The 27517-nt window shown below is 39.8% G+C and overlaps 1 protein-coding gene across 6 annotated transcripts in view; it reads left to right on the top strand.

Moving 5' to 3' along the window:
• The window catches only part of FAT3 (FAT atypical cadherin 3), a 573478-nt gene extending 557886 nt beyond the window's left edge, over positions 1–15592 (top strand). For 2 of the 6 annotated variants that reach the window (XM_040340131.1, XM_040340134.1), the window contains 6 exons: positions 500–653; positions 3246–3901; positions 6586–6699; positions 11852–11911; positions 12906–12941; positions 14605–15592. In XM_040340131.1, the coding sequence (XP_040196065.1) occupies positions 500–653; positions 3246–3901; positions 6586–6699; positions 11852–11911; positions 12906–12941; positions 14605–15224 (1640 nt within the window). In that variant the 3' untranslated portion in view covers positions 15225–15592. The remainder of the gene's footprint in view (positions 1–499; positions 654–3245; positions 3902–6585; positions 6700–11851; positions 11912–12905; positions 12942–14604) is intronic. The other 4 variants (XM_040340136.1, XM_040340137.1, XM_040340132.1 and 1 more) reach the window with 3 other exon arrangements.
• The last annotated feature ends 11925 nt before the right edge of the window (positions 15593–27517 follow it).

A 27517-nucleotide genomic window follows, 5' to 3' on the forward strand; every position in this document is an offset into this window, starting at 1 on the left:
GAACTCTGTACGTAACGCACTCCTGAACCCTGTACTCTCTACATACAGCACCCCAGATACAAGTGGCCCTTTGAGGGCAACTATACTGCTGATGCGGCCCACAATTAACTTTAGTTTGATACTCCTGGTTTAGCTTATCATCATAATGTGACATTACAATCTTTTGACCAATTCATTTTTGTTTGGTTAAAAATATTAGATTTAATCCAAAGTGGTCATCATGGTATCCTACCAGCCCCTCAACATTTAATCTGTGTGCCCACAGAGGCCACTGGTGACATATGTACATTCAAGTGTGTTACTGTATTTTTCAGCAGACTAAACAAACTTGGCTTGTAAAAAAAAGATTGAACGGGTAAAGCTGGATGAGTGTTACTGCTAACATTGAGCAGTAGTCGGCGCTGGTCTACAGCTAAATCAGTCCGCTATACTTGTGTTTGACTTTTCCCTGCTCATTGATGCCGCGTTGCTGATAATGTCTTTTCTTTTCCTCCGATAGGTTATCAGTGCAGTTGCCCATCTAAGTTTATAGGGAAGAACTGTGAGTCAGAGATCACGGCATGCTTTCCAAACCCTTGCCGGAATGGTGGGACGTGTGATCCGATTGGGAGCGCGTTTATCTGCACTTGCAGGACCGGCCTGAGGGGATTAACGTAAGTGGATGATGATTTGAATACCAAAGTGTTTTCGCGCTGCAGCAGTTTGCTGGCCCTTTCAAGCGTACAAGGAAGGATTAAATACAGGAAACGGCACAGCATGATATGATTATTACAGGTGGTCGGAGAAAACCAGATCTGATATTGACCCAAATTAATGTTACATTTTCTAATCCTGATCTAATGACGCCCACGAAGGTACATGGCACACTATTTCTCCAAAGAACTAGACGAAGGTGCGCTTCCCTACGCACCGAAAGGCCACTTAACCTTTATTGTAAATCATAAAAAGTATGTAAATTACCAAGTAATATCAAGTAAAAAAAGGTGGGATTTTCCGGGCAACCACAATTAGGAATGACAACTGAGGTCATAAAAATATTGGTTTTAATACAAATAATTAGATAGACATACTAAATATCACATATCGAAATACATTGTAAAAAGTATCAAACTAGAAAAAATGAATACTGTAGATCATCGTGTGCCCCAGGACAAGGCTAAGGGCATAGATGGTTGTTTTTTACATTGACCAAGGGATGTTGGCAACATCATGCCTTTACACATGAGCCAAGTTTTTCTGTAATATCAAGTATACCTCTAGGATGAGGGCAATGCCATTATATATAAAAATCAACGTTTTATCTCTATGTGTTAATATTAACATCTACTAAGTTGATATGGTGAAAACTTCTCTTGTATAGACAATATGAGGGCTATAATTTCCCCCTATATTCAATATGAAGTCTCCAGACTGTATTGGAGGATATGTAAATTAAAGGTCTATTCACCAACACCACCTGGTAGAGATGGGGGTATATCTGTCTCTCCTCCCATCTTTTGGCCACATAAAATTGAGATGAACAGAAAAAGAGAAAGTATGCTAGTAAATGCTGTCTTACGTAAAGTGATTATAAAGGTTCGATTTTTTTTTTAAATAACAAACATGTCATACTTACCTCCACTGTGCAGTTCATCTGGAACAGAGTGGCCCCAAACGCTGTCTTCTGGGGTCCCTCGGCAGCTCTCTTGTCTCCTCCCCGTATCAGATAACCCCCTCTGGGAAGCGCTCTCCCAAGGGGGTTAACTTGCGGGCGCGCTCCCGAGTCCAGCATTTGCATCCATAGACACGAATGCCAGACTTGGTTTGGCCAATGGCTGCGCTGCTATCAATCTATCCAATGAAGAGCCGAGAAGCCCAGGCCGAGATCCAGCATGTTCGCGACGCAGGACTTTCGAGGGCTCAGGTAAGTAAAATGGGGGGGCTGGGGGGGCCGGTATTTACCAGATGTTTTTTCATCTTAATGCATCCTTTGCAGGAAGGTTTACAACCTGTTTAAGATATGGACTATCTATTTTCTGCCCTATGAAATTATCTATCTCTCCGATATGGGATATGGGTACACTCAACCATGTGGACACAAATAACCGCTAATGGACGAGCCCCATAAATTGCCATATCCACCAAAAACACAATTTCTCCATATCTAGAAGGAGATGCATGTAAACAACTGTACTCCACTGCTGGTAGAACTTTGGGGCTTGAGGATGAGTTTAAAACTGGCCAAAGTATTTGGCCATTTGCTTTAAAATAAGTGAATGTTAATGAAGGGTAGGCAATGTGTGGCCGCTGTTGCGTTCTATCATACTCTGACTTTGAATCCTCCCATTTAGTACAGTCAATGGCGAACATCCAGTACTGAAACTTACAGTTCTGGCTGGAGCGCACAGGTCACAGCAGGTCGTTCGCTCTGCAGCTCATCCATTCCAAAATGTCTTGAATTCTTTAAATGCAAGGCGTCCTGTGATTGGAGAAGGGGAAGATAAATGTCACAATCTCTCTTCCTCACAGAATAGCTTGCGTTCATTAAAAGGATTTAAAAACATTAAATACATTTTCAGAATTGAGGAGCTGCAGAGCGAGTGAACTGATGTGATCTGTATGCTCCAGCCAGAAATGTAAATCTCAGCATCACACGTTTGGTGCTGACTGTACTGTATGGAGTGAGGGAATAGTAAGAGTATTAGTCCTAGTTCACAAGGGTTGTATGTATCTGTGCCCTGTGTTAGATCCATGTATGCCCATACAAGGATGCAGAAGTGTTCCATGCATCTCTGTTAAAGTAGTTTCATAGCTATCAGTTGGGACGCAGCAACTTCACAGACATAGATGCTTGTTGAGGGTTACCCAACCAGGAACATTCACAGGACGGTGGCGAAGGAACGGCATGTGTGATGCTGACAGTATCTGCCAGTGTTGCCTGGCTGGTCCAACCCAAAAGGGAAAGCTTCCTGGAACAGGGAGACATGGTCCCTGCTCAGTGCCTACTCCTCCAAAACCCCTACCTATTGCTAGCACTGTCCTTGCCAGATAGGCAACTTGCCCCTACTCTAGCCACTAGCATAAAACACACCAAAACCCAGGGTCAGACCCAAGATGGCAGCCTAAATCACATGGGACCAGAGCAGCCGGTTAGACTGGGAAACCTGCACCTGCAATAGTGTGAACCCAGCTTCAAAGTATAGTTATCGTGAAAATCAATTTCTTACACTATTCTTTCCCACATAACCATTTCTTTCTCTCACTAGGTGTGAAGAAGATGTAAATGAGTGTGAACGAGAGGATTGTGAAAACGGTGGAACTTGTGTGAATATCTTTGGGTCCTTTTTCTGTAACTGTACCCATGGATACGTTGGACAGTATTGTGGTTTGAGGCCCGTTGTGGTTCCCAACATTCAAGCTGGACATTCCTATGTTGGCAAGGAGGAGCTGATTGGAATAGCCGTGGTGCTGTTTGTAATATTTGTCCTCATCGTCCTTTTCATAGTTTTCCGAAAGAAGGTGTTCCGCAAGAACTACTCACGTAACAACATCACTCTTGTCCAAGACCCTGCCACTGCAGCACTTTTAAATAAAACCAACGGGATTCAGTTTAAGAACCTTCGCAGTGGCGGAGATAGTAGAAACATTTACCAAGAGGTGGGGCCACCACAAGTACCAGTCCGGCCCATGGCTTACACCCCTTGTTTCCAGAGTGAATCCCGGAACAATCTTGATAAGATGGTGGATGGTCTTGGTGTGGAGCACCAGGAGATGACCACCTTTCATCCTGAGTCTCCAAGGATCCTGACGGCTCGAAGAGGAGTGGTGGTGTGCAGTGTGGCTCCCAACATGCCATCGGTGTCGCCTTGCCGGTCTGACTGTGACTCAATTAGGAAAGGACCGTGGGACTCGGGAAATGATTGTGAGTCACATCTGCCACATAGTAAACCAGTTTTAGTAAATCTCTCCCGGTGCTTTATCCAACTAAATTTTATTCAGTTTGGGTTTACCTCCAATTTTTTTTTGAGGGTATATATGTTTTCTGATTCACAAAAACTCCAGTATAAAAGTCAGTTGTAGACTTGAAACGCCTTGATTGTACATTCTCCCTTGGATTTCCTTGGCAGAGATTTTACAAACTAGATATTTAAGTCTGACAGCTCTGAAAATTCTTATTTCTGAACTTCAAAGATTAGGAGACAAAGTACAGTGCATTAAGTGTAAGGTAAAATTTTGTTCAGAAAGGAGAAGACATTAGTGTTTATTTAATGTGGCTTTTTATGTGTAGCTATCAAAAAAAAAAAGTTTCTCGTAGAAAAGCTTTCAAAAACAGAGCAAAAAGCACAAGAAGAAATAAGCCATCATGGTGAGAAGTGACATGGGGGCTGAAGATGCAGATTTGCTACTGACACTATTCTGACCAATGGCACTTTTTTTGTGTTGCTAATGTGTGTGGCATTAAAGTAAGAAAATCGCCACTGCGAGTTAATGGCTTCCAAAATGGAACTGCGTGATGTGCACGTATTTATATGCTTGAGGAGGCGAACTGCACCTCTGCCTGGTGTCAGCGTGTCCCTATATATTAGTTGTGCATTATTTATGATCATGGTCTGGGTAGAGCTGGTCAGGCAGATCACCAAAAAAAGCAAGCAAATTATTGTCTATAGGAGTCCATAGAAGACAGTAACCTTTTACATGTAATTTTCCTATGTAGGTATATTTATATGTACCGGTATATATAGGGCTTTTGTACATATTTATTTTGTACAAATTTGTACATATTTATTTAAAATATTTTTTTATTTCAGGTAACTAAATAGGCAATAACGTCCACAGTTGTGCAATTTGTTGACTTATTAAGCCTGGAATTGCACAATTGATAATAACAGCACATGAAATATCATAATTATCGATAACCCACACGAAAGGAAAATATCCATATACACAATGCCATACCCACAGTTGATCCAGAGGAAGGCAAAATAACCCCAATAATGCATGATCCAATTTGCTCCACTGAGAGGAAAAAAATCTTTCCTGGTCCCACACAAGCCAATCAGATATTTCCTCGATCAAAAATCCCTGGTGTTATTACCTATAAATGTTAGTATTCATTTACATTTTGTGCATTTAGGAAATAATCCAGCTCTTTTCTAGAACAATCTACTCAGCTAGCCAGAATTAGTTCTTGCAGGAGTCAATTCCCGATTTTCACAACCCTTAAGCCTCGTACACACGCACGGTTTTCTCGGCAAGAAACAGTAGAAAAACTGCTGGCAGAGCTTTCTTGTCGAGTAAACCATGCGTGTGTACGAGGCTTTGAGGTTTCTCGCCAAGAAAACTATCCAGAATCTAGACGAGAAAAATAGAGAACCTGCTCTCTGTTTTCCTGCCGAGAAACCCGAGCGTGTGTATACTTACCTCTCCATGGAGACCCGCGCATGCTCGTGGTAGCTTCCAAGGCATAGGTAGGGTGAAGCAAGATGGCGGTGATGGCATCGAATGTGACGAGCGCCTGCTCGTCGTAGTCAATGACGTCACCGCGTTCGTGCCATTCAAAAGAATGGTGGTTCTTTTGAATCTTGCCAGGAATCTCGTCAGGAAAAACTACGTTTTTTTCCTGACGAGAATCCAGGCCATGTGTACAGGGCTTAACTGTGAAAAAGCCTTTCCGCATGTGGCCGTTAAAACTTTTTTCTTCAGATGTAAAAAGTGCCCCCTTGTGGTTTATAATACCCTGATGGTCAATAACACTACACAAAGTTCACTTTATGAACCACTTATGTATTTATACACGTTGGCCATATTCCCCCTTAATCAAAAAGTTTCTGAAAAAAAAACAGCATTCTAACGCTCACCAGTTTAAAGCGTACCATAAAGAAAATTGGATAAGGCAGCGCTATAAATTAACTAAATATGATAGTATATATATAGATAGATAGATAGATAGATAGATAGATAGATAGATAGATAGATAGATAGATATAGATCTATCTATCTATATATATATATATATATACTACTGACTGACTTCTTCTCTTTAACAACGCCGCAACACACTACACGCGGCCGCCTTGCAGGCGGCCTTATATAGTGTGGGGCGTGTACTAAACCCCCTGAGCCATAATTGGCCAAAGCCACCCTGGCTTTGGCCAATTATGGTTCTTCGTTTTTTGCGCGCTGTGATTGGCCAAGCATGCAGGGTCATGGTGCATGCTTGACCAATTATCAGCGCGCAATGCCGCAGTGAATTATGGGCCGTTGCGCGTCACTCGAATTTGGTGCGAACGACCTGTTTTGTTCGAAATTCGTCAAACGTACGAACAGACAACGTTCGAATCGAACACAAAGCTCATCCCTAGTAAGCAGCTTAAGCATTTTTACACACAAGCGCGGATATGTTAGAATTCTCTTTTTAAACCATAACAAAAGAAATGTTTTTGAACTACCCTGTTTTTGTAATTATGATGCACTGCTGCCTCCACCTCTACAGCTTGACAACCATGGCGTCCTTGGGTTATATATTGTTCTTCCTAGACGTAGGGTGGCCATCCTTGTGCCCTTTAGAATTATGACCATTGTTTCCTCTTATTGATGTGTATTAAGGTCGAGGATTGGAGCCAGCCGAAGAAGTGACCTGCTTTGTCGGAAGTACAAAAGGAAGCAATTCTGAAAACCATTCTCTGAACTCTTTTCAGTCAGATTCCGGAGATGACAATGGTAAGAAAAATCACTGTTTAATTCCATGATATGTTCTAGCAGCCCTACGTTATTGGTTTCTGTGAGGGTCATTGTCTTTGAAGGCCCCAAATCTTCTTGTCGGCGTGAAGGAAATGTGCAGTCGTTTGATGCCATATGTAGTCCAGTAATACTGTGTACAATATTGTAGTGGCTCTACAGGTGGTGGAGTCTTGACAAAAGACAACCAATTTTTGCCTAAATACATTTGTCTGGGTAGTCTTTAGAGGTTTAGTGATTTACAAACTTTGGCTCAATTGAATGAACCTATACTGAAATGTTAAAGTGGAACTGCAGCAATCAAACAACCGTTTAAGCCCAGAAAGGGACTGCAGTTTTGCCCCGGATTTCTTTCCCAAGCTAGTGCAGTGGCAGCCAGGCACATGGCTCAATGAACAGCCAAGGACAGCAGTCTCCAAACTTTGTTTGCTTTTATCTGACCCCTAGGGCACTATTCCTCCCACTGATACAAGGCACTATTCCTCCCACCGACACCAATGATAGGGCACAATTCCTTCCACTGACATCAATGATAGGGCACTATTCCTTTCACTGACACCAATGATAGGGCATGATTCCTTCCACTGACACCAATGATAGGGCATGATTCCTTCCACTGACACCAATGATAGGGCATGATTCCTTCCACTGATTCCAACAATGGGGCATTATTTTTCCCACTGATGCCACATTGTTTACTCCCATTGACACCAGCACATTTTCTACTTACACTGGCCACAGTCTGGCCCCCTCAAAATCTGAAGGACAGTAAATGGGCCTTTTGTTTAGTCTCAAACTGGCGGCCTTCCTGCTGTGGCGAAACTACAAGTCCCATCAGGCATTGCAAGGCTGACAGTTACAAGCATGATACCCACAGGCAGAGGCATTGTGGGACTTGAAATTTTGCAACAGCTGGAGGGCTGCCAGTTTGAGACCCCTGATTTAGAAAGTATGGCGACCCCTGGTTTAGGGGTATCTTTATGATGCTTTATTGAAATTTGAACTTAGATAGGGTGCAGGGAAGCTGTGGAATACTCCGTAGCACAATGTAATAGCATGAGGACAGGCTTCACTTTGTCAAAGCTTCCTAGTACAGTTCCTCTAGCAACAACTAAGGCATTGAGTAACACTGAGACACCATAGGAAAGGTCCCAATTCAAGCAAGCTCTGGCACCAGGTCAGTCTTTAATGTTGATTGGACCCTGGGCAAAAAAAATCTTGGGGGCCCCCCCATGCAATTTTGCTCTCTACCTGCTCTGAGACATACAATAAATATCAGGTAGACTTAAAATCAGTTTACTGTATCAGATCAGGCAGTGATTGTGATTGGTTGCTAGAGGTTAGGGCATATCATTACCACTTACTGACTGGTTGCTAGAGGTGACAGCACACATTACGGCTCACTGATTAGTTTCTAGAGGTTATAGGACATGATTTCTTCATGTTGATTGGTTTATAGAGATTACTGAACAGTAATACTGCTCACTGATTGGTTGCTAGAGGTCACAGCAGATCATGTCTTCGCTGCAGAGGGGCATGATATACATACGAATGCCACCTTTATTTACATATGAATGCCGCCTGCCTCAGCTATTTACATATGAATGCTGCCACTCTACATACACATTTTCCCGTTATTTACATATGAATGACGGTTATTTACATGTAAACACAGAGTCTGCAGGTGAGTCATCTGTACACAACAATAGGGCAGAGCTGGGCAGTATTAGTAGCAGCACTTCACACTGAGATATCCGGACACAGCACAGGACTAAAACTTCAAGGGACAAGGGAATTTAAACTGGGATAGTTGGCAAGTATGAGGCAGCTGCTTTGGGCCCCACAACAATGACAGGACCCAGGACAGCTGCCCCTTTTTGCCTTGCCTGGCACTGATGCACTAGGAGCAGCACAGTCACTAGGTTCCTACACAAATGTCTGTACTCACAATGTCCCTGGATACTTGGATGCCTCCTTCCAATATCAGCCAGACATTTCTCCTGTGAACTCTCCAGACCAGATCCTCAGTGAAATCCATTAATCAGTTCCAGCACGTTTCAGCAGAACAGCCCCCCAGCTCTTAGCATAGTAGGAACCTTTGATGAGCATATGTAGAAATACAGCTGATCTGCCCTGCATTGTATGGCAGGATCCCGAGGGCCTGTCTACATTCAAGAACATTGGGCATTAGAGGAGAGTGCTGGCTGCTGAAAGAGCAAGGAGTAACCTCATAATCTCACCTTATTCATCTTCTCCTAGGAAAAACAAGAAGTGGGAAGAGACTTACAGCAAGGGAAAAATCTTTTTTTTTGTTCTGGAGTTTAGTTTTAACTAGTTCACCGTATAATGGATGTTTTAAAAAAAAAAAAAAAAACTTCTTATAGATTCCTAGGGTGCACCTCCTTTGTTCTGGTCCTCCTTCCTCACGTCAGCTGTTCTGATGGTGTAATTATTCATACCTAGGTGTCATTTTGACAGCTGGATCCCACTTTGCATCTTAGGAGCCTCTGAAGTGACTCCTGTGTAAATAATACCATTAAACAATGTTTATAACAATATTATTTATACAGTGTTCTAGTTCTTTTATGTATACATCAAAAGCCAGTCCTTTGATCTGCAAGTAAAGTCAGTTACATTTACCTCACAAGTAAAAAAATAAAAAAGTAATATACAGTATATTTTATATTACTATATTTTTTTTTTTATCAGCATATTTTTTTTCCCTTTTTTTTTATTTTTTTTATTTTTGTAGCATCAAAAAAAAAATGATTTATTTTTGCTATGATTTGTACCAAAAAGTTATTTTAAGTCTTATTATAATTAGAACAAATGATAGAATAAAATAATAATAAACTTTTTATCTACAGTTATTTTTGAAGCAATCATTGGTCATGCAAATTAGTTTTGGTACGTTTTTGCCTGTAGATTGCATAGAGAATATTTGTACAAATGCAAAATAGTGTTATCAAAAAAGCCCATCCTTTAATCTGCATGTAAAGTCAGTTACAGTTCATAGAAAAATAGAAAAACCGCACTCAAATTGCCAACATCCGTAAATAATATGGTAAAGAATAAAAGGGAACCCAAAGGTAAACTTGAGTCAGTCAACTACGTTCCATATACCAATAGGAGTATACTGTATGTACAACCACATTACGCGTTGATGCATTTGGGTTCTCATCATATAATATGTACTCATATGTATGATTTTTAACATTTGTATTGTCCCTATATTTCATGTATGTGTCTCTTTTCTATTAAAATTATTTCTATATATCTCTATTGTTCACTGTGCCGTTAAAGTCCGAACAGGGTTTACCTTTGGGTTCCCTTTTTTCCCCCATTTTCTTTACTTAGTTACAGTTACCTCACAAGTAAAAAAAAAGTAAGGTCAATTTAAATAAATTCCCTCCTTTTTCTTTTAAGTATGCTATTTTTTTTTATTATTAGCATCATTTTATCAGTTAAAGCGACGCAGTGCCGAATCACAAAAAGGGGAAAGGTCCTTAACCTGCATAATGGTCCAGGTCTTAAGTGGTTAATACCATACACCCTCTTACAACCATTGTATCCTAATTACTTCTGGATTTCCAGCCAGAGGTCCCCAGCTGCAAAGGGTGGTCAACTCAATATTGAACCCTACGGACTAAAACTGGGATGCCATTAAAGTTCATGTGCATGTAAAGGCAGGTGTCCCAATACTTTAGGTAATAGAGTGTCAGTACAGATGCCGAACAGGGGTCATCGCTCATATAATCAACAAGGGCCAATACTGATATCATTACAGATATTATGTTATTAAGGGACAACAGATATAATCAGTAATGGAGCATTGATGGTATACAGTATCATTACTGTTTTACAGTAATTAAAATAATGTATCCAGTATAGGACATTGCTGGTATAATCAATATTGGAAATGCTGATATATATATAGTAAAGAAAATTGCTAATGTACCGTATATACTCGAGTATAAGTCAAATTTTTCAGCACTTTGTTTGTGCTGAAAATGCCCTCCTCGACTTATACTGGAGTCACCTTTGTGCGCCTAATCTCCCTGATTTTGGGGACCCGGTACCGGCCGGCCATAGGTCCCCTGGACCCCAAACTTTGCACACATATAGCCCCACTCTTCCTCAAGTGTGCAAAGTTTGTTGTCCGGGGGACTTACGGCCGGGGAGCATCGATTTTTCACAGTCGAGCACCCCTTCCATAGACTCCCATGTTAAACTGTAATTTCTCCAGTAATTTTGGGGACCCGGTACTGGCCGGCTGTAGGTCCCCTGGACCCGATGTAGCCCCAGTTCTCCTCTACAAGTGTGCAACGTTTTCTGTCTGGAGGACCTACGGCTAGGGAGTGCTGATTTTTCAAATCCGGCACCCCTTCTTTATAATGAAATAATAATGTTAAACATAAGTCTAGTCATGGACTCAGTGAGGCATGGACTCATTGAGACACAGTGAGGCATGGGCACAGTGAGGCATGGGCACAGTGAGGCATGGACACAGTGAGGCATGGACACAGTGAGGCATGGAACACAGTAAGGCATGGGCACAGTGAGGTTTGGACACAGTGAGACATGGGCACAATGAGGCATGGACACAGTGAGGCATGGAACACAGTAAGGCATGGGTACAGTGAGGCCTGGACACAGTGAGACATGGGCACAGTGAGGCATGGACACAGTGAGGCAAAGTGAGGCACAGTAAAGCATGCAGATAGACACCCTAGGCTTACACTCGAGTCAATACATTTTCCCAGGTTTTGTGGTAAAATTAGGTGCCTCAGCTTATACTCGGGTCGGCTTATACTCGAGTATATACGGTAATCAATTTTGGATAATGCCAATATAATTACTATGGGGAACCAGGGATATAACTGATAAAGGATATTTCTGATATAATCAGTGTAAAATAATAAAATCAGTGCGGACACTAATGATTAAATGTGTGTAACTAACTTGTGACCTGAAACGATTGATTTAACTGTAGTAAATATCAGCAACAATTAAATCTGTGAATTTGTATAGTATGTGTTAAATGATGACATAACAATGTTTGTGCGTTTATAATACTAACCTTTGTTGTCTCCCTTTCTCCTCCACCTGTGTTCTCTGTTCCCCCCTCCACAAGCTTCCATAGTGACTGTCATTCATCTAGTCAACAATGTTGTTGATAATATTGAACATGAAGGTATTTACTTTTTAATGTAACTGTATCTTTCATGAGCAGGAACACATTTTATTTTTTATTCTTTTTTTTTTACGTTGTATTATCAGTATAGTTTTTCCTTATTTAACATTTAAAAATATATATGCTAGCACTCACCTAGCATCTAGATTATAATATATTATTTTAAAGGGGAACACTGAATATACATCAATTTATCTATAAGAACATTACATACGGTACGTTTTTTATTTATTTTTTACATATGAGGTTTTAGAAAAAGATAGATATGAATACTTTTTAACAAGCCACTTAAAACAAATTGAATGATTTTTTATTTATTTTTTTACTTTTAATCTGTCAGGTGCTAAAAAAAAAAATGGTTATGCTAACCAGGGATATAGGTATTCATTTAAAGATTTTGATAGGTGCAGTATTGCAGAAATCACAATGCACCTGCACTTTATTAGTATTGTTTTGCTAGTGGATTTTTAGTACCTTGCAGGTATACAGTACATATGGAAAAATATGTAATTTGTGGTTAGTTGTCATTTAAATGCATACAGTTATTTAAAGATATATCTATCTATCTATATATATATATATATATATATATATATATATATATATATATATATATATATATATACTGTATATAGATATATCTATAAATATATATGCATGTTTTCTGTTCTGGCAAACCTTTTAGATTTTTTGTTTATCACTGTACTTTTCTTTTTTTTCTGTAAATCCTTAAAACTGTGAAAGAACAGAAATACAAAAAAAACATATTTTAAATACATTTTACTACTCTCTGTGTTCTGATTTATTTTTTATTTATGTTGTGATCTTTTCCTTTAATTTAAAAATTGATTGTTATAAACAGTTTTAACAGTTTGGGAAGAAAAAAAAAACTGAAAATGACTGAAATTACATTGACGATGCATAAAAAAAAAATGTCCTTTTTCCTTTGATTGCTTTTTGTGAACTGCTATTCTCCTTTCCTTAAACTAAACAGCTCCAGTAATGGACCAAGGACAGAATTACAACAGAGGTGACATTTGTAACCCGAAATTCTGCTGCCTTTTTATTGTTGTGTTTCATAAAGCCCCTTTAACCATGTCTCTTGAACATAATGTTTCAATCCTGAAAACACGTTTTGAAAGCTTTGCCTGCCTGCTTGTGAAAACCCTCTTCTGGATGTTTATGCCCTAGCATGCTGGTACCGTGTCCTCTAATACAGCCGTGCTGTAACAATGTCCGAACTGTCACTCACCTTGTTTTGTAACATTTGAATTAACAATGATGTATTGCATTTTTGGCACACGCTTGGAAGCATGTAGAAAACTGTGAATTTAAAGTGAACATATGGTTTTGCAACAAGCAATTTGTTGCTAAAATAGAGGGCAAGGAGGGTAAACACATCAACTTGTTTTTTTCAGCTATGAAGGTTTTAGAGTATTTGGAAAACATGACATTCTGCCTCCAGTATTAATAGGGTGCCTCCATGATTGCCACCAAATTGTGTCTCTTGGCCATAGATGGTTTGAATCCTGGCCAGTTCAGTAGGGACCGGTCGAGATTAGAAACATCTATGGGCAGGCTGAGTCTACCTAAGTCAACCCATCGGTCTACTTGGGTACAACCAGCAAGTCATTTTTTAACATGCGATTAATGCCAGTGGCCACAGCCGTGTTCTCCTGGTAGGGATGGCGCCCTCCAACTGGAAGAACACAATAGATCCATTAGAGGGATTCCCCCATCAACACCAATTAGGAACAAGCACGCAAAGGCCCTTTACATATGTAATGCTTGTGAAGTAATGAACTAACAGGTTCCAAACCATAAACACTGTTCTCTTTTGGCTGCATTCCACTGAGATGCAGACTTTCCCAAGATGGCAGCCACAGCCTGGACTCAGTTTTCAGTTTTCCCTCTAGCAGTAGCAATATTGCATATTGCAAGAGCTCTGTGTTCAACATAGATTAACATGCCCAGTATAATTTTGGGCTTGATTTACTAAATGCAAGCTTGCAGTGCAAGCAAAAATATCGTTTTTTTTTTTTATTTCTTGCATGTGAATGGGTAATTTCTGCACAGTGATTTTTTTTATATTACAACCACCAAACTAAGAGAAGATTCCATTTAAAAGTAAATAGCCACCTCCTTTTAGTAAATCAACCCCACTGTGTCCAGTTGGTGGCCCTCTCCCTCTAGTGATGTTCCACATGATCATTGCTAGGGGTTTTGCGGTACAGTTTATGTCTATCTTATACCTTTCACTTTTTTCATCCAGCAATGTTCAACAAGAATATCGCTAATCAAGCATGCAAGTGTGGCTTCAGTGGCAACCATGTTATTGCCGCATTATCCCATATTGCCCATTGTGCATTCCCCATGTGGCCTCTGCATTTTGTAGAGCTTATGAGGATTAAAATGCCATCCACAGGATAAACTGCTTCTTCTGCTATCGTAACAGGGCAGCACTATGGAGGTAAAAAGTACTAGCGAAATGCACTAAAACCTTTTTTACTGAAAGGAATAAAGAAAGTGCCTATCTTGCCTGCCCTTGTTCTTCACAACACTATTATTTTTTACTACAGTACAGGTGCACAAAAGCATGGCTGATTTACCATTAACCGAAGCATGTGGAATTCCAAGGGGATGTCCAATTTTTTACTATAAACATATTAATTGAAATATTGTATTTTTCACAGCTTACCATTGGGATACTTCAGACTGGATGCCAAGTGCACGATTGTCGGACATAGAAGAGGCTCCAAACTACGAAGCCGCAGATGGATCCTCTGCTCACCATGGTAGTACCAGAGAGTTGGAGTCAGACTATTACCTTGGTGGCTACGACATTGACAGTGATTACCCTCCTCCTCAACATGAAGACTATTTAAGCCAAGATCAACTGCCACCTCCACTTCCGGAGGACTTCCAAGAACATTATGATACTCTTCCAAAAGTACAGCCACGAACCGTGGTTAGTACGCTCAGTCCGGACTCTAGGCGACGCCCACAGTTCCATCCAAGCCAATACCTCCCACCCCATCATCTCTCAAATGAAATAGATACATCGATTGCCCAAGCTGGACATTCTTTTAGTACTTTTGTGCCTGGTCCAAGCCAAAATATGGACAAATCAAGCACAGATAACGTTTCTTTATCCTTGCACAATTCTGTGGGTGCTTCCTCATCGGACGTCTCAGCTATCTGTGGACTTGAAGACACAGAAGTGGCCATAAGTGACTATGAAAGTTTAGACAACTTTCGAATTGATCAATCCCACATTCCCTATATGGAAACCCAACATCAGACTCAAGTGTGATAAACTTTTTGTTTTATATGCCATATTGAAAAAGCCACATCATTCATCCTGGACTATAGTAACAAGTGCAAACCTTTGGAATTCCAGTCGCTTAGATAGTATGTCAGTTATCTGTTGAGAAAAATTAAATAGACAATCCTTTTAACACTTTGCTGATATTTATTGCCAAACATATGCACAGTGTTTTAGTACTCAAAAGAATTTTGGGGAAAAAAAAGTACAGTTTGAAATTCTCTTGCATATCTTAAGGGGATGGATGCTACATTTATAAGCAGGTGAACATGCATTTGCTGGTACTGTGTATCATATGGCTTTGAGATGCTGAAGTGTAGCTATAAGAGTATTAAAGCGAACTTGTAACTTTCAAACTGGAAGTAGCCATTTTGTGCTCAGAACTTGTATTCATACGCATGTAACTCTTAAGTCGCTAGGGGGGCTGACTGTCTGAAAATCTGAGAATTGAAGCTGTTATCCACAGCAACCAGATTTCATCTTTCAAAGGAATCATGAAGTCTGATTGTTTGCTATGGGTACTATCTCTGCTTTTGCTCCAGCTTTCATAAATCAGCTCTATTGTGGTAGTTGTGTTATTTTCTGCAGGCACCAGTTGAAGAACTCTGTGGGGTCAAGAGCCATAATCCAGTTAACATTGTTGCTATTAAGGTTATCTATATTTGTATTAAGGTTATCTTCATCTGTACATAGAAGTGCTGACTTTGCAAATCTCTGAGAACCCTGCTACCCTCAAAACCCATATGGGAATTACCAATGAGCATTGAGAAGTAACTTCATACAATGTATTTAAGGGTGGATATTCAAATACTTGGCGGTAGGGTTTTATAGCCCTGGATCTTGAATTCTGACAAATTGAATTCCCATATGTGTTTATCCCTGGCAATGTCTTCTCAAACCTAAGGCCCCGTACACACGACCGAGTTTCTCAGCAGAATTCAGCCAGAAACTTGATCGGAGCTGAATTCTGCCGAGAAACCCGGCGTGAGTACACTTTCGGCCGAGGAAGCCAACGAGTTCCTCGTCAAGCCAAACAGAGAACATGTTCTCTATTTCCTCGTTGTTCAATGAGGAAAGTTGGCTCGCCGAGATCCTCGGCGGCTTCACACAGAACTCGACAAGCAAAAGATGAGTTTTGCCCATCGAGTTCCTCGGACGTGTGTACGGGGCCTAAGAGGTTCTGAACAATAGGGAAGGTTGTCCACAACACCAATGCTCCAATAATTTGAATACCTTGTAGTATTGGGACTTTTTTAAGCCCTACCAAATCCACCCACATTAAAGCTGGAATCCATGCATACAACTAAATACAAAGATGATATACATATATGGGAACTGTTTTACCTGTCAAATGATTAGTATTTCTCCATCCAGCCCCGAGATTTACACAGCCAGCACAGGCAGATGAATACCACCTACAAATAAGGGATGCATTGGTGTTCTCTGTCCACCCCCACCATCCTTTTAGACTGGACAGAAACAAAGCAGCAGGACACTGATGGGTTGTCTCACTGCTCACTATTCTGCTGTTCTCACCTCAAATCAGCATGTTTTTCATTAACACATTTGCATGCAGCACCCTGGATTGGCGTCCAGGTCCTATCCCTCTTGCCCAGTGCTGCTGTATTGGGGATTGAGGCTGATACCAAGTCAGAATCAGGTACTTATACAAGTTGCATTAAAATACATTTAATGACTTATTAATGAATACAAAGTTTCAATAATTTGTTTATGTTCATATCTGCTCGGAGTTCAGCTTTAAGGCAAAAATCATATAAGTTTCCTTCTAAACCCCATCTCTGAGTTGGCCTGCGACAGTTAATGTGCATGTGAGTATATGTAATAAGTACATTTTGACTTAACATTTTTGAAAAGAAGCACCAGAGCTGTTTACAAGTATGAAAGTTTACTGGAATAGCACAAATATGAAAATAACAAAAATGCTTTAAATATCTATGCTCCTACATTACTGAAGACAGTATGTATGTATATATTCTGAGTCAATTAGCCATACTTCTCAATATAACCATTTTTTACAAATGTGTGTGCCTTGTCCATATTTGGCAAATTTCAGTTCACACAAAAATCACCTGTCTACTTTGCACTAAAAATGTATCTTGAAACCACACACAAACGCACACACATAAACACTATAATTTGACTCCACCTGAGCTCTCCATTTCAGATTTAATAAATGTTGTAAATGACATTGTACAAAGAGTAGGAGTGTGCAGTAACCTAGAGCAGCAATTTAGAAATGATCGGCTATGAGTCTGCCTGCACTAAGCTGGTTAATTTTATTGGTTGATATGCACACCATTAAGCTATGCACAATGTATTTATTGATTCTCCATCTGTCCTCCTATTTTTAGTATGGCTTTGAAGCAGAGAAAGCCTCCCCATTAATAATAATGACAAGCCAGGAGTACCCATATCTTAGCTTTGATGTTTGAAGAGAATGGCGTGTTTTGAAATATGGTTGGTGAAACTGGTCACTGGATGGTATATCCATCTTCTGAAATTGGGTTACTTCTACATGAGGCTGCTGTGATATTTCATAGGCTCAACTGTAACCCACACACATGCTTAATAGTAGGTAATCATGGGTGTGTGTAGCAAGGTGCAAAATTACTATGTGACTCTGAACATGCCATTCACGTCAAACGGTGAAGCAGCCATAGTTGGAGGTCATGTGGAGGCCTATGTGTTACCTCCACATGAGCCTGCTGCAGAATTTCTTAGGCTGAACTCTACTACTGCGGTTGGGGCCTGTTGTCTTTCTAGATAGCATCAAAGAGGAGAATTCCTAGTATGACCTCAGAACAGGACATTCTCTTCAACCAGTGGAGCAGCCATGGTTGAAGGTCTTGTGGTTGTTTATGTGTGACCTCTACATGAGCCTGCTGCAGAATTGCAAAGGGTGAACTGTGATACACCCATGCTTACTGGTGCTGTTGGGGTAGGTGATTCCTCTCATTGGACAGCAATCTGTAGAATTACTGTACTAATGTGACCTCAGAACAGACCATTCCTTCCAACCAATGGAACAGCCAACAATTTAGAGCAAACTGTATGTTAAAAAGTGTATGGACACCTGACCATCACTTTGACATAAATTTGTAGAACACCCCATTTGAAAACCATAAAACTTAATATGGAGTTGAACACCTTTTTTCAAGCTTTGACACCCTCCACTTCTTTGGTAAGATTTTCCATAAGACTAGGTGAGAATACATGGCTTACAATCAGCAATCATTCCAAACACATTCAACAAAGTTGAGGGCAGGGCTCAGTGCAGGCCATTGAAGTTCCTCCACACCAAACCTCTCAAACCATGTCTATATATAGCTGGCTTTGTGAATATACTGTACCACAGTCATGTTGGAACAGAAAGGGACCTTCTCCAAACTGTTGTCCCAAGGCTCGACATACATAATTTTCTAAAATATCTTTGCTGTACATAACCAATGTTCTTACTGGAAACACTTGGATAAAATAATTTGGAGAGGTGTACATGAATGTTTTGCCATATGGAGGTGTGTTGGCTGTGTGTTCTTTAAACATTCGACCATATGGTGCTGGTGGATGCTCTCATCAGTGTCTTATTGTCATTTATTATTTATTTATTGGCTTTCTCTAGCTCACAAGCACTATTAAAACTGAACATGTTAATGGACACCTTAGTAAACTGAGCCTGTTTGTAGCATATTAGAAAGTCTTCATCTATTTAAGCAATAAAATGCAGTGCATTGTAGTGTCTTTGTAATGGTACAGAAGTATTGTTCATATCTGATAGCTAGTGAAAATTACCCATTTATCCATGCAGTATTTTTGTATTATATTATTAAGTTATTTTTAAATTCGGGCTTATAGGATGATAAAAATGTGAAACTTAAAATATAAACATACATTCACATAAAGGTAAGGTACATTATTTTCATGCAATTCAAACAATGTGAAGACATTTTTTAGATACATGTACTGTGTGACTTAAATTGTTTCTAACAGAGACACAAAATTGTACATAAAGTTACCTGGTCTGGAAATGACCTGTTATGGTTGGGCAGTAATGATTTTTTCTCATTGATATAGCTGCATAAGGTAAAAGCCATCCTATAATTGAGGAATATGTGTTTTGCTGTGGGCTTACCATAAACATCTTTCAGGTTGAAGATGTGCTTTCCTGATATGAATTGTCTTTCAGTGGTTGGATTATTTACTAAAGTAGAACTACGGCCTCCCATTAAAACATATTGGCCGCAGCACTTAATTATTCATGTATATGAACTTACAGTATACCCTAGTCCCTCTGCAAAGTTTAGCAAATACTTTTTGAACCTATATTTGAGGTCTACACATGGCAGCTTCCTGTGATGGCGAGGCAACAGTGCTCCACTGCTCCTAAGTTTAGAGCAGATTTACCCCTCCCATATAGGCTGTGTCTGCTTGCAATGGGATGAAAAAATGCTGCCCGGTGCTTGTCTATCAACATGATCACTGCTGATTCACATACCTGTAGCTTATCTGACAGTACCTCGCCATACTTAGTCCTGCCCACCAATTTCTAGATTGACAGCACTGCCTCTGTCGCTGAAACCTTTCCACTGTGAGCTGCAGTGTCTGAGAGGGGGGACATGTGAGACACAAATGATAGAAAATTTAAACCTATCACAGAAAGGTAATGTTTTTGAGGCTTATGCATTACATATTAAGGTCCAGTAGAATTTTTTTTAAGTCAGCAGCTACATACACTGTAGCTGCTGACATTTAATAAGCACACTTACCTGTCCAGGGTGCCACCGTGATGTTGGTCGTCCGAGGCTGATCAGTCCTTCGTATCGGGTCTCGGCACTGGCATTCAAAGTAAGAGAAACAGGCAGTGGAGCCTTGCGGCTTCACTGCCCATTTTCTAACTGCGCATGCGCAAGTCGTGCAGTGCTTTGTGAATGGCCGGATGTCTTCTGGGACACGCACAGGTCCTAGAAGACAGCGCGCCCCATTCCCCAGAAGACAACGCAAGAAGGAGAAGACAGAAGATCACAACAGAATAGGAAGTGGCAGATTAGGACTATCTGCCTAGCAACCGCCATTTCTGGTAAGTATAATTTTTTTTTTTTTGAGCCTTTTTGACATTTTTTTTTAGGGTGGATCTCTGCTTTAACTGTATGTTGGGCTTATTTAGACTCATAAAGGAGCCTTTGGCTATACTTTAATTAATTACATTTCCATTCTTGGTCATCTTGTTCCATAACAGATGGTGAGAAGCATTAGGAGTTTGTCCTTTCTTGGTTATAGGTTGAGTTTCGGGGGCACTAGGTCACTATCTAGTTTTTTGTATACCTTGGTACGCTTCTGTAGCTAATTTTCATAGTTCATAGCTCCATTCCTGCCCATCTTCAAGACCTACTCTATAGCTAGGATGCTTCTGTGCTTTTTTTTGTGATATTAAAATACCATTTAAAAAACTTATACCAGAGAAAGAGATGGCACAACTCAAGAACAGCGATCTTGCACCCTCTCATTTTAGACATTTTAATTTTTTAACCTCTAAACCAAAAAAACTAAATGCACACTTTTTGTTGTATTTACTCGTAATTAAAAAAAAATCACATACTATATATTGATAAGTTCACATTTTCTTGGCAATGACTGTGGTGTACCTTGTTTTTTTTAAGGTTATTAAGATGAATATATTCAGAAATGTATTTGGCATGACTGTTGGATCTAGATGGCTAATCCAGACCTAGAAACTAGATATCTGCTAAATCTTTCATTAATTTGTTGAGTCTGGAGTTGCATAGGCAAGTCTAACAAAGCAGCAAATAGTTTAGTGTCTGATGAATTGATGTATGTCACATCTGGCCATGTGGCAGTTGGGTGGAAAATGCATTACCCATAAAGACAGTAAAAAAAAGCCTTGTTGAGGCCACAAAGGTCATTTACACAATTTTTTAAATCTGTAATTTCCAGTCAGATGTTAATGTTTGGGACTAGGGCTTGCCTTGTGCCTACATATAAATTTACATCCATACATTTTAACTAGTCATCCATTGTATAACACGGTAGTTGGGATTTACTAAAACTGAAGCACACAGAATTTATTGTTAAAGCCCATTTGAACAAGTTGAAATTAGAAGCTGATTGGTTACTATGCACAGCTGTATCAGATTTTGTGTACTCTAGTTTTAGTAAATCCGACCCCCTCATGTGTATTTTGTCGGCATTTTTATATACATATACATAGTAAATTATGTTAACTGTCTACATAGGGCGTTCATGATGTTGGGTTGTGGTTGTTCATTTGGCATAAATACTGTATAAGACCACCCCAATGGTGGAAAACCTGCCAATTTATCTAAGCAACGTCAAACAGTATAGTAAAAATTACCAACTATTTTTATTTATTTAAATATGTGACCAGCATGAGGTCTTCTGTAGCATATTTTATTGTAAGCAATAGCTATTGCAGATTATGTAAATTTGAAATTCACAAACACACCGAGCCAGTTTGGCACAGCCTTCATGGAATCTTTGGAACGGCACGTGTAGTAGTTAATGTTGGTAGTTGAAGATCCAAACAAGCCTAAATCAGCATTGACAGATACTTGGCAAACTCTCTGCTTTTTGGGTCCGCTGCGGACCTACCATTTGCAATTGCTTACTTGATGTTTTTATATTAGGTCTTTAAAATGGTAACCAATTCTTCATCTGCAACCTTCAACACCAGAAATTATTTATGTGTCCTCTGTGATTTTGACAGGAATAAGTGTGTTGAAGATTTCTCTAAATATAATAGCCTTTTTTTTTTAAGGCTACTGAACACTGCATAATAAGAATAACAATGTCACATTAATTGGCTTCTGACCCAAGTTAGTCCCACAGAGTGTTATAAGTGATTCTGCAGAGATTTATACGAATGGTTGATTATGTTGTTGAAGTGCTTTCTAGTATATTTGAGCAATAACTACAAAAATATTGATAGATAATTGGTTCTTCTCAAACAAGACAGGTTTTTGAATTAGAGTAAGTGGGATATTACTAGACACGTGCATTCGTTTTCATCTGAATTTCAGGGATTTTCATGTTTGTTTTAACAAACGATAACAAACGTGCAGAATCCGAAATGCGAAAGATCCGACATAAAAAATTTGTAATTTTCGTTTCGTTGCAACAACAGTTAGATATAGATAGAAGATTCGACATGACGGTTACAATAGCGATCTGTGTCTATCGAACCTGCGGTCGAATGTGCCTAACCTAACTCTGTTAGTCCAAGATTATTCGACATAGAGAGAAAAGATTCGATATTATAGAGACATGAAGATTTGACGAAGCAGTAAAAAACATACGATCGGCATAAATGGACATTTATGGTCAAATGCTCTGCCCATAGGCAATAGAAGAATTCTAATGTTGGTTGACTAGTAATAATAATTAATAAATATAATTATTACTAGTCATACAACATTAGAATTCTACTATAGCTTGTGGGCGGAGCATTCGACCAGAAGTGTACGATTGCGGCATTGTACAGTTTAGCTGCTTCGTCGAATCTTCTTCGACCTTAATTAATTCTGATTTCCGGACGAATGCATTTTTTAACGAAACAAAATAAATAAAAACAAATTTCGGGAGTAACTAAATAAATACATTTTTCAGACAAAAACGAAATTCCGAAACAAAATATTTCAGTGTGCACATGTCTAGATATTACATAACCTTCAAAAACATGCTAAGAAAATTTAAAACTTCTTTACCCCATTTATGATATCGCCCCCCAGCTTTCCACCAGTGCAATGACCTCAATATTATTCGAGTGAACTTTGTTATAGGGATGCAAATTTTCATTTTTTGTTTTGAGATTTAAAATCTGTTGCCGGTAGATGTACTGGATATCCCCAAAAATAATGCAATAGATTTGAAGCCCTAGACTAGGTTCTGATCTACAGAATGAGGCCCCATGTCTCTTATGGTGGGCCAATGGGAGAGGTTAGAGGTATAATATTTCTGTATATTGATCGGCCCATAAATATTTGCACTTCTGTACTCTTGAAAAAAAAATTGTAATATAAGCTATATATATATATATATTGCACAAAGTAAGATTGAAAATTAATTTTTAGCATGCAAAATGCATTGAACCGAACACTTATTCTGTTCATTGTAAACAAGCACCATGCAGGGATATACGGTAAAGCAATAGCAGTGTCTAGCACAAACCACCTCATTCTCTAGTAAGTTAAAACTCCACATTGGGCTAATGCCCTAATGCCCAGATGAAAATATATGTTTTACCTACCAAAGTATTTTTATTTCATTACATCCAGTCATAAGGGTTGCACAGCTCTGCCATACGGCAGAGGACCTGATTTTCTCTGGTGCAGTAACACTTACAAGTCTTGTCCCTGCCCCAGGAAGTGAGAGGAGAAGCTGCAGATTGATGAGCTCATCTTTATTACTGTGCTGTCTACTCCTATCAGCATGTTTATTTTTAACACATCTGCACTTAAACACAGATAATAGGCTCCCTGTGCTGCTTATTCCACTCCATGGCTCTGAGCTCTGTTGTAGAGAAACTGCAAATTACTTATAGCAAGTCAACTGATACTTCAAATGGTTTGCATTACAAAATACATTTACACAAATTTGTGGGCATGTTTTCACTGGCAAGTTGTACACTTGCAGAGCACTTGAAGCACAAGTTCTAGTTGACACTTTTTCAATTTGTAGCAAATTTGCATGGCAAGTCTCTAGCAAGAGCTTTTTTTGCAGTGGTGAGTCTACAGCAAGAGCTCTGCAAGTCTATAGCATGAAACTTCAGCCACAGTGCCCCCTGTGGTGGAATGACTATCGCACAACATAACGGAACCAAAACTTGAAACAGACTTGCAGAATGTTTGCAAAGAAAGTTGATCTGAAGTCATGCAATGCTGACTTGCTGCAATTGTGCAACAAGCTTGTGAAGCCTGGCAAGTCTAGCAGTAGCTTAACAAGTCATTTTCGAACTTGCAGCACAATTGTTTGCTATCAGGATTTTATTGGTTTTGGGGGGTGGGGCATTTTAAGAGTAGTTAAGCTTAAGGTGGAATTCTACTTTAATGAATACAGAGCTGCATTCATTTAAATCTTTTATATCTGCCTAGAATTCAGCTTTTTAGACAAAGTACGTCATTATGAAATAATGTCTAATTCCGCGTACACACGATCATTTTTCGGCTTGTAAAAAACAACATTTTTCGGCCTCTAGAAAAAAATATGTTTTTTCCAAATTCATCATTAAAACAACGTTGCCCACACACGATTGTGAAAAAAAAATGCTCTAGCAAAGCGCGGTGAAGTACAACACGTACAACGGCACTAAAAAGGGGAAGTTCCATTTGGATGACGCCACCCTTTGGGCTGCTTTAGCTGATTTTGTGCTAGTAAAAGACGATTCGCGCTTTTCTGTCTGTAACAGCATGATGAATGATAAGTTGCTTCTGAGAATGCGCGGGTTTTTCACGTCGTTAAATCCCACACACGATAATTTTTTACAACCCGAAAAACGACATCATTTAAAACGTCATGAAAAAATAGAGCATGTTCCAAAACATTTTTTGTCACTTTTCAGAACCCAAAAAAATGCTCTGAAGCCCACACACTATAGTTTTAAATGACATTTTTTTAAAACGTCGTTTTTTGCAAGCCGAAAAACGATCGTGTGTACGCGGCATAAGACCCCTTATTTTTTTTTACCCTTGGTAATACTGCAGTAAGGGAGACCAACAAGTTCTAAATGCTTTGTATGGAGCATAGGTGTCATTAAATTCCCCCGACTATTGCTAAAAAAGAACAAACAGGACAAGCTAACAATATTCCTCTATGCTTTTGAAAGACTGTTCCACTCAGGCCTCGTACACACGACCGAGTTTCTCGGCAAAAACCAGCAAGAAACTCGCTGGGAGATATTTTTTAGCCGAGGAAACCGGTCGTGTGTACATTTTCGTCGAGGAAACTGTCGAGAAACTCAACGAGCCAAAAAGAAAGCAAGTTCTCAATTTCCTAGACGGGAATGGAGAAACTTGCCTTGTCGAGTTCCTCGACAGCCCAACAAGGAACTCGACGAGGAAAACAATGTGTTTCGCCCGTTGAGTTCCTCGGTCGTGTGTACGAGGCTTCAGCCTTACCAATATCAACATGTTCAGCCAGCTTTACTCTTGTAATCTGTATATTGTTCAACATTTTCAGAAAAAATAGATCATTGCTACAATAACATAACACTTCATATCAAATTAAGTTGTAGATTAATTGTTACAAACCTCCAGAGTCTAGAACGGGTAAAATATGGGTTAGTTGTCGGGAAACAAGCAAACCTCTTGTCTGCCCAAGAAAATTGGAATCATAAGCTCTGCATCACTTTCCTATTATTAACACCTATGAAATCACTATTCCTCCCATTAAATGAAAATCTCTTCTACCTGATTGATATGCCATGCTCACATTTCTGCTAGTGTGGATAGGGAAAGGAAACAAGCTTGGTTCCACCTGGACTATAGATCCACCTCTGTCACTCCTTTGGTTGCTTTCAGTTATGCATTTGTTATTACTTTCATACGCGTATCTCTTTGTATGTTAGGCCCCTTTCAGACTGGGGCGGGAGCTGCGGTGGCGGTATAACGCCGCTAAAAATAGCGGCGCTATACCGCCGGAATTGCCGCGGGTATCAGCCGCTAGCGGTGCGGTATTAACCCCCGCTAGCGGCCGATAAAGAGTTAATATCGCCCGCAATGCGCCTCTATAGAGGCGCATTGCGGGCGGTATTGCCGCGGTTCCCATTGTTTTCAATGGGAAGGAGCGGTGAAGGAGCGGTATACACGCCGCTCCTCTCACCGCTCCAAAGATGCTGCTGACAGGAGATTTTTTTGTCTCCCGCCAGCGCATCGCCTCAGTGTGAAAGCCCTCGGGCTTTCACATTGAGTCTGCAGTGCAGGAGTTTTTCAGGCGGGATAGCAGCGCTATTTTTAGCGCTTTACCGCCTGAAAAACTCCTCAATGTGAAAGGGGCCTAAGGGAGGCAAAAACACCCATTTAATAATAATTTTGGATCCTGTGAACGTTGGTGTTGTACTGACCTATTTTCAGTGCTGTGGTGTTACTATGATGGCCTCTATAACATAATTGTGCACTGGGTTCCTCTGTGGTTCACCCAATGGGTCAGCTTCTGATGGCTGCCCAAGACAGCAGAATGTAAGCCCAAGGTCCAGTTCAGCCAAACACCACACAACGTTGGGCAAATTGTTTGTTTTTTTTTTTTCACTTTTTTTTTGTTTACAAACTTTTATTGAAAAAGTAGATAGTGGTACAAATCCATAAAAACAATACAAATACAAAATTAAGATTAGCTCGTATAAGAAAACAGAACTAGTGGAGGACTCAGCATATCAGACAAAAGTTATAAATATCAACCAAGTTGCGAAGTTAAGCTATAACAAAATACATTAAAGTGATTGTAAAGGTTTTTTTATTTCTTTTTAAATAACAAACATGTCATACTTACCTGCTCTGTGCAAGGGTTTTGCACAGAGCAGCCCCAATCCTCCTTTTCTGGGGTCCCCCAGCAGCATTCCTGGCTCCTCCCCTTCATTGGGTGTCCCCATGGAGAGTTGCTTTTCATTTGGTCTCCCGTGCGGGCGCACTTACGAGTCCTGCTGCTGCGCCTATTGACACAGACAGCAGGACTCGGCCTGACCCCTGACTCCCGGGTCACTGGATTTGATTGACAGCAGCTGGAGCCACTGGGCTTGTGCTCGTCGCTGGAAAGATCGGGTTCAGGTAAGAAAAAGGGGGGCTCTGGGGGCAGAATTCATTAAGGTGAAAAACCAGGAGACTTTACAAATCCTTTAAGTCGTAAAATTTGCAGACATTTTCATAGGTCCTATTCGAAAAAAAATTATAATAATTGTGGCCTTTATTATCATTTATTTCAAACACACACACAACATAATTTTAACCAATACTGATTTGAGTTAAAAAAAAAACATCCCCTTATAAATGTCTTATCTTTAATTAGATATCTTTAATTCACTTTATACTGTATATACTGTACCATCCCCAGTGTCTATTCTTATATTGTCCAAAAAAAAGCAACTTTATTTATAACCCCAGGGTTACCTTACTGAGAACAAACAACAATTTAAAAAAAATACATCTTTTGGAAGGTTATCAAGAGAGCTATAGAAAAAAAAATCAAGCCTAGTTCTCACATTCTTTATCTCATGCAAAAGCCTGAAACACGTCATGTGC

Source organism: Rana temporaria, chromosome 2 (genome assembly GCF_905171775.1).
Source record: "Rana temporaria chromosome 2, aRanTem1.1, whole genome shotgun sequence".
Classification (NCBI taxonomy): domain Eukaryota; kingdom Metazoa; phylum Chordata; class Amphibia; order Anura; family Ranidae; genus Rana; species Rana temporaria.